This window comes from Solanum verrucosum, unplaced genomic scaffold, assembly GCF_900185275.1.
Source record: "Solanum verrucosum unplaced genomic scaffold, falcon-dt-bn FXZP01000006.1, whole genome shotgun sequence".
Taxonomy (NCBI): Eukaryota; Viridiplantae; Streptophyta; class Magnoliopsida; order Solanales; family Solanaceae; genus Solanum; species Solanum verrucosum.
The window spans coordinates 441916-457377 of NW_026019841.1; the positions used below are offsets into that span (position 1 = coordinate 441916).

At 33.1% G+C, this 15462-nt stretch overlaps 1 protein-coding gene across 1 annotated transcript; it reads right to left on the reverse strand.

The window, feature by feature from the left end:
• Positions 1-7744: 7744 nt before the first annotated feature.
• On the reverse strand, positions 7745-8268 carry LOC125816197 (protein transport protein Sec61 subunit beta-like). Its single transcript, XM_049495785.1, has one exon. The coding sequence runs from the start codon at positions 8252-8254 to the stop codon at positions 7931-7933; it is 324 nt and encodes a 107-aa protein (XP_049351742.1). The 5' UTR covers positions 8255-8268; the 3' UTR covers positions 7745-7930.
• Positions 8269-15462: the final 7194 nt, after the last annotated feature.

Here is a 15462-nt window from a genome sequence, read left to right on the forward strand (position 1 = left end):
ATATGGTCAGAAATACAGGGAAATAGGCCGAAATACAGCCTATATACAGAAGGATACGTAAAGCGTATACACAGATCAAAGAGGGCGAAAAAATAGGCTAAAGCCCAATAATTTATCTTTGCACACAGCAGGTCCAGCTCAAAATCAAATGGGCCAGGAGCCCAACCTTTCAGGCAGCAGTAAATATGGCCAAAAATGGCCCAAATTCAACCTCTCTTTTACTTTCCTAATTATTTGATTACAAATACTTATTATATGTTTTGTTAACTCTAACTTTAATTAACTTAATTAAATTCCCCAAAAGACAAGTTATTTTCTTTGTGTTGGTTTGCTTTGAATACTTGTTTTTGTGTTGAGGTCAATTATTTTATTAATTAAATATTGGTCAAATTTTACATCCTCAATTAAGTTAAATTGTTTGTTCTTGAAAAATGTGTTATTTAACGCTTCTTCACACATTTTTGCTCATTCTAAAATTATTTTAAGTTAAAGTATTTTTCTTCAATAAACTTTGAAAAATGGCTTTCTTTTACTTTGTCACTTTTTCTCAAAAAGTTAGTCAAAACTTTGCTTTTATTCTTCAATTAATTAAAAATTATTTTCACGCTTAAATTAACCAATTTGGTTTAAATTATTATTTTAAAAAATGATTCAAATAAAAACCAATTAATCTAGTTTTGTTAATATTTTAATTACTTGTCTTTAATTCAAATGGTTCAATTAAGGTCCCATATTCAAAAAAGTAAAATAATATAAAATGTGTCATTTATTTAATTATTTCCTAAAAGTTAATCAAATACATTGTAAGTTATTATTTTTCATGCTAAATCTTTATTTTTTCTAAAAATAGTCAAATATATTTTAGTCAAGTCGCAGGTCAACCGCATGTTAGCGGACACTTCGAATGCTTAAACCCTTCTCGAAGCGTAAATTGAACCCCGAACCCTCTTTGGTATTTTCAAATGATTTTTTCTGTTTAAATCTTTGGAAATTATAAGTTTTCTTAGTTTCTTTAAAAAATTAAGTGGCGACTCTTTTCTAAGTATTTTTCTCAAATTGTTTTATACTTAGAACATTTCAAAAAGTGATTTTTCTAGAAATAGTTAAATTACGGCACAACAATAATCCTCACTATAGTGGTTTTAAAAATTAATGGAAGATATACAAATTATCCCATCAAAGTTGATTGAAAAATTTATGAAAATTAAAGATCCCAATTTTTACATGGAAGGGTTGTGAAAAATTTCAAACAAACACTTTATGTAATAATAATGATACGTTTGTAGATTATACATTTATTATTGATGATACATGCTAAACACCGAACTACAAAGACATTCACTGCTAAAATAATGTAACTTCAAGTTTCCAATAAATTTGAGGAGTATATAGGTATCTCAGGAACTATAGTTAAAATAAATGAATAATTTTTTTTTAATATAAGAGATTAGTAAAAAAAAAAAAAGTAATAGAAATATTAGTAATTATTAAGTAAACCATCAAATCAATGCAACAATATATAATTGAAACCGTAGATTTGCTTGTCGAAAAAGAATTGCTACAAACGTTTGTAGTTTATTACACTAAAAAAAAAACTTGAAATTAATTATGAATTCGTGTTAAATTGTTTGTAGCTAAAAAATATTTTTTATTATTCATTAGCAATCCATTGCAAAATAGAGTTAGGGACTGTTATATATTTTGCTATAAAATTTATTCGCCAAAAATTATTGTTCGTTGATAATTACTTTAGCAGTGTTAGATTCTTTTTCTAACAAGTTAGAAACAAATAAACTAAACTTTTTTAAAGCTACAATTATCTATTGACGTTGTTGTATTTTTTTCAAGGACTTCTCCAAAAGAGTTTTCTACAAAAGTTTTGAAAAAGTATAACAATGGCGGTTGGGTAAGATTTTCACTAAAGAAGTAAGAAATAAATACACAATAAGCTAAAGGAATTCGATTGATATATTGTATATACATTAAAATGTAATTTTCTATTGAAATAAATCCCGATGAACCCTTACTCCCACATCTTCAGCTATATATCATATCATCATATTATATTATACGTGTGAAAAATGTTAGTCAAAAATTAGATTACCATTTTATCCCAACAATAAATTAAATATTATATTATAATAAAATTTAAAGAGTTAATTACATTTAATTTATGAACATTTTTAATTCACAAACTGTAATAATTTTTTGCATATGTTGGGTTAATTTCAACTTCCGGGCTCCTTCATTTAGCTAAACAAATAAATTTTGCGAGAATTAACTCCCTTAACACACTGAATTGAATTGTTTCAATAGTAAAGTACTATTATGAACCTTTCATTTATAATTTTTTTAAAAGCAAAATGACCAGCAGGCCATATATATCCTCATCTTAGTTTATTCATCACAGAGAATTTCATTTATAATTAATAATTTAATATTTAGTTAATCATTTTATAATGTGTCAATTTAGTGTAGCGGTACAATAATTATCCAACTTTGAACATTTAAATCACAAGTTGAATTACAAAAATATTCTTTTAAAATTAAGAAAATATTTATCCCTCATCAACTATTAATTTATATCCCAAAAATTTACTTTACATTTGATATTTGATTTAGGGTTCAATGAATATCGGGTGTACATTATATGCACTTGAATCTAAACGTTTTTCCCCATTTTATATTTTTGAATTTTCTTTGAAATGACAGAATTTGATGAGTTATTTATCTATATTATATTATAATTAGGGCAAACAACATAAATCCCACTAGTTTAAGAGCTAATTACCTCTCTTTCCGTGAGTTTTTGATATTACAATTTCTACCATATTTTGGTTTCAGATACATGTACATAACACGTTTAGATACATGTATCTCGGATACATGCTATGCAGATACATCTAATTATATGTATCTAAATATAAAAAGGTAGTTTAGATACATGTATCTCGGATACATGCTAAGCAGATACATCTAATTATATGTATCTAAATATGGAAAGTAACGTAAACACATCAATTTAGGAGGAAATCACGTGTTTTCCTATTAATTTCTTCTCCAATTCTTCCATGAATTTCCTCTCCCAAAAATTTCAAAAAAATAAAAAATTTCTTCTCATTTTTTTGAGCATCAGAATTTTTTTCTTATAGGTACATAATCTTAATTCAGATACGTGTACACTTTATGAGATACGCAAATTTTTAATTAGATACATATATATACACATACAACTAACTAGATACATATTTATAACACCGTCTCTCTTCCCTTTCCCCTTCGTCTCTCTCATCTTTGGCAATAGAAAAAGTGGCCATTGATGCCACTAGTAAGAAAATAATAAGTATTTTGCTGTCAAATCAGTCCAATATCATACAAAAGTTTGATTCTTCAAGTTATAATTAATTAGATATTAGACTTCCGCATGTTGATAGTCTTAGAGAAGACATGTCCATTGATGCATTCTTCTGCTCCAGTGGAGGAGTCATCATTGTACCGAGAGTATTTTGGGATGCGATGGGAGTGGAAGGATTAGGAGAGAGAGTAGGTTGATCAGTTGGATGACGATAAATTAGGGGAGAGGGGATGACGTGAGAGATAATTTGAATTGCTAATCAACCATAAATTAAGGAATTTGAATTTTAAGATAATTATTCAACACCATATTTAAGGAACTTGTATAACTGATTAAATCTTTTAAAATATATGATATAATTATTAAAAGTGATATTATATGTAATTGTTTTAAACTAGAGGTAAAATAAATATATATGATAGTGAAGTATGTTTAGATAAGTAGTTTTTCCTTATAATTAAGGAGTATGGTCTAATAATGTGACAGATCTTTGTCCCATTATCTCTTTTTTTACAGTTTAGTTTTGTAAACTCTTAGTTTTAATTGAAATTATTTGTATCTTTAATTTAATTGTTGCAGTTCAAGTCTTTTAATCAATGACCATTACTCTTCCACTCACATATCCACTATTTAAAAAATGACAAATTGCGGAGGTTAGGCAACAGTTGATTAACATTTTAAATTAACAATATCAGTTAAAACATCTAATCCAGTGCTCATAAGTCCTATTAAGCTTCAAGTGAGATAATAAATATAAATATGTAACAATGAGGGGAAACATTATGCTCTGAATAGATGAGAAAATAACTTACTTATCTTCAGTTATCGTTCTTTGAGATTTATCTGCAAATCTTTAACGAATTTACTGTTTAAGAAACTTTCAAGTAATTATTGGTATTTATAGTGAAGCATTAGATTAATTTTATTTAAATTGTTCTCATGTATTATGATTCTTTTACCAGTAATGACAATCTTTTATTTATATAAAAATATTGAACATTATTTTTGTGCCTGTCTCTTGGTTGGAGTTGTTTTCCTACCTCAACCATTATTCTACCTTGTTAAATTATTTAAGTGTAATTTAGACTATAGTGTGTTTGTCATGAGAAACCATACTTAGAGAATATAATTTTCTTAATGATAATTTTTTGTTATCCTAAATTATTGTAAATGTATTGTTTATACGAGCTGATAATATAGTTTAAATTCTGAATTCGTGTCAACGGTAATTTGATTGTATATGTCAATACAAGTTTTGTAGGATGCTAGAATGTAATCAAAATTCATCAATTCTCTCTCGAAAATTTGCTCATATCCATCAACTTTTTTGTGCTTCTATATTTTCATATTTAATTTAAAGAGAAATATTTTGCAACTCAATCATAATTTCTGATATGACATAACTTATTAATATTCAACGGGTTAAATGCGCACGTTGTGCCCGGAGACTAGTATACATGTATACACATACACATTTTTTATTCACAATATAGAATGAAACTAATTGTCAGCTGCGTGGGAGTTGGTGTCTTAACTTAATTATTACAACGGGAAATAATTTATATTATACGAGAAAGAGAAATATATTACCCCTATTATTTAAAAAAAAAAAAGGAATTGATTTTGCTTCTTTTTTCGTTTTGTCCTGTGAGAAAAAAATAAGTCTGTTATCTACCTTGATTGATAAAAAAAAAAAAAGATGATAGTATTTGAAGACTTGATTATGATATTTGTTTGTGTAAAATGTAAAAATTAAATAGGTGGTCTTTCACTATCAAGTTTATTAGGCGCTGGGAATGTGGCACAATTATGGCAAGAATTTAGCATATATATTGCGGGTGCCAGAAAGTAATATGAGTAGTTGTGGTGGCAAATGATTTAGCACGATAAATGGTGTTAAGGCGTGTGACTTGATGCCAACAAACCTGGTATTCTATGCGAACCTCAATTAGTCTGACCAGAGCTAGTTGTTGCCTAATGAGAGACAGATTTGATTGATGAGACCACTAGCGGTGCAATAGTTAGACACCGGGTCTATTCTATTCTATGCGAACCTCAATTAGTCTGACCAAGGAGGGAGGTTCTTACATGACATGGATATCATACCTTTAATAGCCTTACAACTGTTGGGAGAAAAGCTATGAGGAATTCCAAGACTTTAATAGTGTAAATACCCATAGCTCATTCATATCATTGTAAAATGCACCAAGAAAAATCTGTGCCACTCCAAAATCAATTAGAACTATGTTGTTATTATAACTACAAACAATTACAAGTGGTGATTGCTAAACCAAGAAAGCAAAAAAATGCGAACCATAAACATTATATACTCTAAATCATATGCTATTTAATCGCCTTCCAACAAGAAAAGCAAAGCCATTAAAGATCGCACACCCTTTTGCTATGGAAAAATCAACAAGTCAGGCAAACAGATATGAATTTATTATGCATGCTAGTTAAGCACAAATGGAAACTGACCAAAGCACCCCCACAATTGTTCTATGGATAGAGTTTTCAAGATTACACACCCCTCTGCTAGAGACTTACTTAAAGTAAGTTCCACGAATAACAAAATCATACACCTACAAGAACACAATACCATCAAACCAGAACACTCCCAAAAAAGAGTTCAAACTTATCTATCTCAATCTTGTGGCAAATCCATCTTCAAATCACATCAGGATGAACTTTGAATGAGTAGGATGGCTCTAAAGAGCCTTATACAATTCATCAATCAACCTAAATCACAATCACATCAATCAACTACGCCTTAATCCCAAATTAGTTATGGCCAGCTTTTTAAGTCCTCTGCATTTCATTATATTCTGGTTCTTTAGTACAGTATTCATAAATCATCACTCACATATGAATCCAAATCTTCATGCATAGTTACACGATTCAGTACCTGCATTTCTTTGCGAAAAATTGGCTGTATCATATTCACAAGTACATGAAAAACAATCAAATAAATATAGCTAAAATGGATCAATATTCTGAATTAATATTCCTTTTCTGAACAAAACTATGCGTTCCTTTTCAACTAGCTTTACTCATTGAACAGAGCTAGTTGCACAAAGTTGTTGCCTAATGAGAGAAAGATTTGATTGACGAGACTACTAGCACTTATGCGCCTGAATGTCATCTTTACCTTAAAGCTGCTTAAGATTGTTAAAATTCACTATTCGATTGATGCACTGAGAGTGACGAAAAAGGATTTTCGGGATAATGGAGACCAGGAAAGAGTGCAATAGTTAGGGGTGTTTTACCTCGGTTCTATTCTAATTTCTACGTGAACCTGAATTAGTCAGACCAGCAGGCGGGGCGAGAGAGATTTCATTGAAGGGAAGTTATGGATATCATATGGAGAATAACTATGAGAAATTTCAAGACTTTAACAGTTGTAAATAGCCACAGCTCATTGATATCGTTATAAAATGCACCAAGAAAAATCTGTTCCAGTCCAAGATCAATTAGAACCATGTTATAACTACAAACAATTACAAGTGCCTCTCTGCATTTTGGTGATTCCTAAAACAAGAAAGCCCCTGACAAAGCCTTATTGAACAAACAAATGCAAACCATAATCATGTTATACTCTAATCATATGCTATCAATCACCTTCCAATAAGAAAAGGAAACCCATTCAAGATTGCACACCCTTTTGCTATGAAAAAAACAACAAGTCAGGGCAAACAGATATGGATTTATTAGGCATGCAAGTTTAGCACAGAAACTGAACAAAGCACCCCCACAATAGTTCTATGGATAGAGCTTTCAAGATTGCACAATCCTTCTACTAAAAACTTACTTGAAGTAAGTTCCAGGAATAACAAAACCATACCACCTACAAAAACACAATATCATGAAATCAGAAAGCTACCAAAAAAAGAAAAGAAAAAAAGAGTTCAAACTTATCTATCACAATCTTGTGGCAACTCCATCTTCAAATCACTCAGGATGATGAACTTTGAATGAGTAGGACGACTACTCTGGGAAGTCGGATTATGATGATTGTTAAGAGCCTTATTCAATTCATCAATCCACTAAAATCAAACTCAATTCGTACACAATCACATCAATCAACTACGACTTAATCCCAAATTAGTTATGGCCAGCTTTTTAAGTCCTCTGCATTTCATTCTATTCTGGTTCTCTAGTACAGTATTCATAAATCATCACACTCACATATGGATCCAAAACTTCATGTATAATTACGCGATTCAGGACCTGCATTTCTTTGAGAAAAATTGGCTGACATTTTCACAAGCACATAAAAAACATAAAAGATAAACGAATAAACATAGCTAAAATGGATCGAAATTCCAAATTAATAATCCTTTTCTGAACAAAATCTATGCATTACTGATTAGACAAAACAAAAATCACATGTAAACGTTCAAAATTCCCTTAATTGGAAGCTTCTTTTATCATCTTCCTAAAGTCAAATTCAGCCATCTAAAACGGAAACAGAACCAGCAAAAGATGGTGAAATGAAAACCGAAATTAAAAACAACAAACAGACTAAATTTTCCTGTACGACGTGTGTTTCAAAATCAAAGATCTGAACCCGAATAATCAGGCTCCAGAGCCAGAGCCAGATCGGTAGCGGTAGAATTTGCCGAGGACATGCAGAGTAGTAACGAATCCGATGAAGCAGAGGCTCATCACAAGGACGACAGTCGGGCTAATTTTCAGACCTGGAGAATCATCGGTATAGAAACGGAGCATGTTGCTAGCGTTGCCGGAGCCTACTACAGCGTTACCACCACCACCAGAGGAAGAAGCACCGAGCCTGCGTCGGCGCATACCAGCTGTAGCGGCGGCGGAGCCACGGGGTGCGGCTGTTCCCGGGCGGGTTGTGGAGGAAGAGGTGGATTGAGAAGAAGAGCCTCGCGCCATTGTTGGTTATGGAGAGAAAGTGTTGAAGAGTGTGATTATTATGAGGAAATGAGAGAGAGGGTGAAAGTGTAATTAAATAGAAAAGTAGGGGCAGTTAAGATGACATGTTAGTATTGATTAGTTAGGCGGGTTGTTACGTGGATAAACATGAGTGCATAGTGTACAACAAAATAAGATACTTTTGGTGGTTTGCAGAGTCCATAAAAGGATCATCATTTATGTATCTTTTCGTTCGATTGACAAGTGTTAGTATAGGAGTATATAAGAATCTATATTATCAAAATTATAATATTTAGAAATATTAATTGAATTTTTACCTATAATATAAATAATCGTTATTGTTTTTTACTACTCCATTTGTTTCAAAAAAATGACATAGTTTCCTTTTTAGTCTGTATCTAAAAGAATAACTCTCTTTTTTTTAACAACACTTTAATTTTAGATTTTCACGTGTTATATTTAAGGTCATAAGATTAAATGATATTTTTATATATTTGACATAATTTTAATTTAAGACCACAAGATTGAAAAGTTTTTTTTATTTTCTTTAACTTTGTGTCAAGTCAAACTAGGTCATTCTTTTTTAATCGGAAAGAGTATTATTCCAATATTTAATATTTTAAAATTGACTATTTTAAAAAAAAATTGTGTTATAAAATATATTAAAAATGCTAATATTTAAGATTTCAAAATTAATACAATTTTATTAATTTATAGCAATTCTTTCTTTCTTTATTAAACGAAATAACAAGTCATTTTCTTTCCCCTACAAATTTCGAACGCTTCCTTCACACTTTGAAGTGTAGGTTTTAGTAATGACTCAGACGGTTTACATGTGTATTAAATTAAAGAAAAAGACATAATAACAGAAGTTATCTTAAATTTTTAGAAAGATATCTTAATTTGTAAGGGTGTTTTATACCCCACAAAAATATTAAATACCTTTGTAAATATACCATTTCAACTCACTTTGTCACCACATGCGTGATGCTCACCTTTTAATTTAATTAATTTAATTTAACTATTAAATCAACCTGACCCAATTTGTTTCAAAAAGGAAAAAAATTCTTCTTTTGTTTTCTATTTCTCAGTTTGTCTCCTCGTTTTCTTCATAACAACTGATCTTAAAGATCATCTGTTTCATATTGATAAATGGTGACAATTTATATTTCACGACTCGATCTAAATTTGCCTCCAGTTTTTTCATTTCTCCTTGGAAGTTTTAAACTTTTTTTTTTCAATAATTTGAACTCACAATCTTAAAATTGAATCAGATTGAGGATATTTACTTTGTGAGCAAACCCTATTATCAAATTTGCTTCCATTAAGAATGATGATGTATTAAAATGAAGTACATTTCTTTCCATTTTTTCCATTTCTCTGTTGAGTTTTTTTTAAGGGAAGATGATGTATTTAAATGAAGTAAATATTTAATAAATAAAAAAACTGAAAGGTGGCGCTTTTTCATTAGTTTTTTGGCAGCAAGAAAATACATCCACACGCGTTATTATTTGCGTGCTCACAAACTAGGTGAGAAAATGGACCGAAATAATATATTTACAAAGATATTTAATACTTTTGTGAGGGTAATAGGATGCTCGCAAAGTTAAAGGTGTTTTTTTAAAATAAAAAAATTGGGAGAACTTCAGTGGTGACTTTATGTTTTTTTTTGTCACAAAGTGGGTGAAAATCAAAGAAAATGAGCAAAATGGACCTTAATATATAGGTAATGCTTTATGTTGATCCTTAATATATTTCACTTGATTGAAATAGTCCTGCATGTATAACAAATGTGTTCATTTCGCTTCTTAATGTATTTTACTTGATTGAAATGATCCTTAATATATAACAAAATGTGTTCATATTGGTCCTCCAACCTAAATCTAATAGATTTGTAAAAAAAAGGGTGTTTAATTAAACTATGAACCCTATGTAGCTAATAAAATTCAACATTGTTGTCTTAATTGTTAGCTCTAAAGAAAGAACTCCAAAAAAACTAACACCATTTTCTCTCTTCTTAATGTTCTTGCTTTAATGACTTAGCCACACTTCATTGCTCTCATATAAGAGTCATAATACCACACTTGTAGCACTTACATTTATCGAAAAGTAACACCCTAATTCCTCACTTAATTTATGTCAAACCTACAAGATCAGATCTTAAAACTAACATCATCACTCTCATGTTGTCATTGTTTTATCACCAAAATCATCTCAAATTTAAGCTTAGCGTCTAGTACTAAATACGATATCAATACAATTGCTCACATACTATACTAACTTACGACTACTAGATAAAATTAAGAAAACACTCGCCCATTAAGACCTCATGACAAGTAGTTAATATTTATCTTCAGTCTATCAATTTCAATATTACCGTCACATTTCTTTTCACAACCTAAGTACTATTCACTCATTTTTGAATACCATGGGGTTTTCCATTTGAAAATCCTAAGCCTAGATTAGATCTATCACCTCATGAATACTCTTCTCTTCTATTTAACACCTATACTTGGTCTTCACTACTACAACGACACGTTATCTTAAACTCATTTCTAGTTAAAGTATACTTTAACTTATCCTGACTAGTGACTATTTATGTGCCTTCTATACTGAAATCGACATAAAATTATTATTCCTTAGCCTACACATAAAGGTAAAGTCCTCATTAATGATTTACTAGGTACATGGCTATTACTACACATTTACTCAATAACTATCTACGTTTATTAGGTTACTACATCTCTAAATGCATACTTCTAATTATGGGCACTGCTGCTGGCTTATAACATCACAACTCATACTATTTTTCGGGTGAAAAATACTATCCAATCATTCAAAAACATACTCTCCTCTTAAAGAGTGCTGCATGAAACAATGTTTTAAAGAAGAGAATATGAGAGTACGTATTGCTTTGTCTCAAACACACGATTCATATGAATAAGAGTGCATTCTTTTGGATCAATAAACTTAAGCGGACAAATGGGCTTCTCAAGCTCTTATGTAGTCTCTTGACTTTCTGAAGAATTTATTTAAGAGTAACTCATCGATAATGATTTGGGCTGACATTTCAACCACCTTGAGTATGAGGGGTAGTCGAATGGATTTGAAAAACACACGAGAATGAATGATTAACGTTTCAAGGACATTTAATCCAGTTCTAAGCGTCAATGATCGTTAGTCAGTATAATAACCCAAGTAAATGAGTTGGGGTCGAATCCCACAGGGAGTGGTACGTGTTTAAGATTCAAGAGTAAAGTACGAATATGTTCAAATCAGCCATAGGAATAGACATTAACGATAAAAACATAATGTAAATCGGGGGTGACACGAATGTCAAATAAGGGGGTTTTGGTATTAACTATTGATGAGTCCACAAATTGGACTCATTTAGGGCTTTATTTTAATGGAAATAGTGTCCTTGAATGCTTGTTTTATCTCAATACCTGATTAAAATGCTGAAGTTTTAGGTATTAGAAGTTTTAGTAGAAGCATGGACACTTAGGCGCAAAACGGAGCAAATAGGGCGGAAAAGAACAAGAAATGAAATCCTACGGATCGTCGAGTTTAACTTGGCGAGTCGCCGAAACGACATGGATCGACCTTCGTTCCAGTAAGTGGATCAAAAGGTGAGGAAAAAAGCAGTCGGTGAGTCGCCGATCAGTTTCGCGAAGCAGTACTGTACCGCCCAATGATCCAGAATGCGAGGATGCTATAGGCAAGACACTGAAGGCGATGAGTTGACCAAAAGGCGGATCGCCGATGAACTCGGCGATCTCGACTAATGTCGCCAAATAATCCTCCGCAGCATAATCTGTGAAAACTATAAATACTATTTAGAGTTGTAGTCTTAAGAAAAAATGGAGTGTGAAATAATTATTAATTATTATTATTTTCACTTTAGAACATACTTTAGCTGATATTTTTCTCTCAAGTTTGGAGAGGGTTTTGTGGAGATTTGAAGAAAGGAGTTCTTCTTCCCCGAGTTTGGAAGTGGGTCTTCTCTATTCATTTTCCTTTGCTTAATTCAAGGTTTAATTTCTTATACCCAGTTGATTTCATTATCATGTTAGGTATAATTTCTTATTTCTTGATGTGTGGCTAAAACCCTCCATTCTTGGGGTGTGATTTAGCAAATATGGGTTGATATTCTTGTTGGGTCTTGCTTGTTGATAGGTTAGATGTATTTTAATGGTAATTTCACCTAGTGGTTGTGGTTTAATCTAAAGGTTTTGTAGTTGCAAATACAAAGCCACCAATGTGTTTTCGGCTTGCTCGAGAGGGGGGTCGCGAAACCAAAACCACTAGATCGATAGCCTAATGAGTGGGTCGACATGAGGTTCAGCCCAAAAGGGTGAGCCCTAGTCCTATATCCTAACACTCAGCTCGAGAGAGTGAGTGGGGTAAGGCCTATGCTGGTCTTCATACGACAAATGAGTGTCCGAGAGGAACGCATTTGAAACGGGGTAAGTTGCCCGAGAGGGAACTTATTTCCATTTAAAGCTTAGCCTAGTCACTATTCTTTTGCAAATTTCCTATCGAAAGCATGTACCCAACAATTTATCTCAACTTGTATTGCGGTCACATCCCAAGAACCTTTCCCCATACTTGATTTTCTTGTTTATTTTGTTGTTTTAGTACTTGTTACAAAACCCTTTTTGATATTTGACGCTTTCGTGTCACCCCTTTAATCTATATTTTTATTCGTTAATATCTTTAGCTACGGCTAGTTAGAATGTAAATTCTATTTTTCTATCAATTCTCAAAACCGCTCCCTTGGGACACGACCCCAACCTTCGGTTGGGTTACTATATTATCGACGATCGTAGACACGCATACCGTAGGTCAGTGTCGTTGGTCACGATAAGCATCAAAATGGCGCCGCTGCCGAGGAGTGGTGTTATTTGAGAATTTTTAGTTCACTAGAATTTCCGTCTTATTAATCGTAGTTTACTAACTTAACTTGTAGTTTTGTTTTCTTGTCTTTATGTAAGCAGAGGAAGTGAGTATGGCGAGAAACACTCAGGAGCTAATGGAGTTTCTTCCATTAGAGGTAATGATATTTCGGGAGAGCGTCTCCTCACCTTCAAGCAATTGGAGGGTGAACAGATCCACAAGTCATAGGCAAGGTTTACTGAACTAATCAATCAATGCCCAAATCATGACATTCCCGACATAGCTCTTCTTGACTGTTTCTACAGAAGTCTTGATCCTGGAAACAAGAGGTTGGTGGACCAACTCATTCCGGGAGGCATTGCGAAACAACCATATGTGATAGCAGCTCACTTGCTTAATCAAATGGTTGAAACGAACCGAGAAGTGGAAAATGACTTCATGTTATCCGCCCTAATGGCTCAGATGGATGAGTTGGCTAAAAAGATGGCGAAGATTGAAATCCAGTGTAAAAGAAAGGATAAATACATCCCTCCTAATGAGAGAAGAAGTCTCAAGGACAACGTGGTTAAATGCCTTGAGGGAATGCTCTCAATCACTCTCCACAAGGTGACTGAGCAAGATAGCGAGCTGAAAGGAATGAAGGAAGACATTGAAGGAATGAAGCGGATGATTTGGTATCATTCCAGAGTTGTCCAGCTGCTCAAGAACCTCATGGGCTATGCGTCGCACGATCTCCACCCGCAACAAAACAGGGGGTTTCCTAGTAATACCATGGCTAACCCCAAAAATAAAGTTTGAGTGTTGACTTGCGTCGTTAACTAAGGCGCTGTTTGGGAGGCAACCCAAAACCTTTACGAGTTTTAGTTTTATTCTAAGAAATAATAGTGTATTAATTTCGCAGGAGAAAACGTGGAGAATGGATGAAAAATGTGGATTGGTAATTGATAGTCCCGCACGGCGAGCAATCGAACTATTCAGCGACTTCGATTTAGACCGCCGACAGACTTAAGATCCAAGCTACAGTCTTTAACAATCGACGGCGAGGTAAATCACTTTGCGTAACGCTGAATCATTCAGCGGTACAAACTAATATCGCCAAATAAGCAACAACTGGACAGTTTTTAAAGGCCAATAGTTTCAAAAATGGAAAAATGTTCATTTTCTACTCAATTTCTACTGTCGAAAAATCGCACCTAGTAAGTAATTTTCATTATCTCTACACTCCTGGTATTTTAGTTGTCGATTAGTACTAAAGCGTGGGATTACATTGCTTCCTAGCATTTCAACACAGTTCAAGCAGCATAAAAGGTTTGTTTCTCCCAAATCCCGAAACTACTAAAATTTTGTTCTCTTATTAAATTAAAACTGGTTGGGTTGACATGTGCTAGGCCTCTCTCTGATAAACCTATCTTGTCTAAATGCCAGATTCGATCTGAGAATCGTGCCTAATTGATCTCGATTTTTGAAATCCCTCCTTCTTTGCCTGTGCATGAAATGATTTAAGCTTTGGGTGGATGAATGTCATGGGTCTTAATTTAATTTCACTATTGCAACTGTAAATTATATTTTGGGAATTTGCGAGGTCGAATTCGAATTGAAGGAAGGCACGTTAGGTTGTTTAGTGAACTGGGTCGGGTTCGTCAAACAACTAGGCGGCTCACCTAAAGTGGCTTCAATCGCCCTCTGTCTGCATTCCTGAATCTTCATTGCACTGTAACTTTCAGCGAACGAACCTTTGATTGCCGATAGTAGTCGGCGATTCACGAATAGAACTTTCTCATCGCCGACTAGTGAAAGCTATTAGGGCAAAATCGTAGGCGAGCTCGACCCGACTCGCCAAAGAGATTTGGCAATTCGCCGACGAGTTCGACGCATCTGTCTACCACTAAAGGTCTGCACCACTAATTTACTTATTTCTAACTTACTCCTTATTGATTGCAAACATGGCCAGACCCAAAGTTACAAGAAGCAGCATGCCAACTCAAAGCAAGGAAAAAGGGATAAAAATTAACGATGATGCAGCTGCATCCAAAAGCAATGTTGCGAAACTTTCTAGTGCGAGCAAAAAAAGGCAAGGGCAAGGACAAAATCGTTGAGCTATCAGATGCAAGCTCCGATAACATGGGTTTTTACACCAATGACCCAACAACATATACTAGTGATAGTATGAGTTCAGATAAAGACGAAATGATTGAGGCACGGAGGAATGAGCTACGATCCAAACAGCTTAATGACCCATTGCGGATTAGAAATTCTCGATCCACTACTCAGACTCCTCCAGAACATGCAAAAATACTGTCACCTCCAGTACA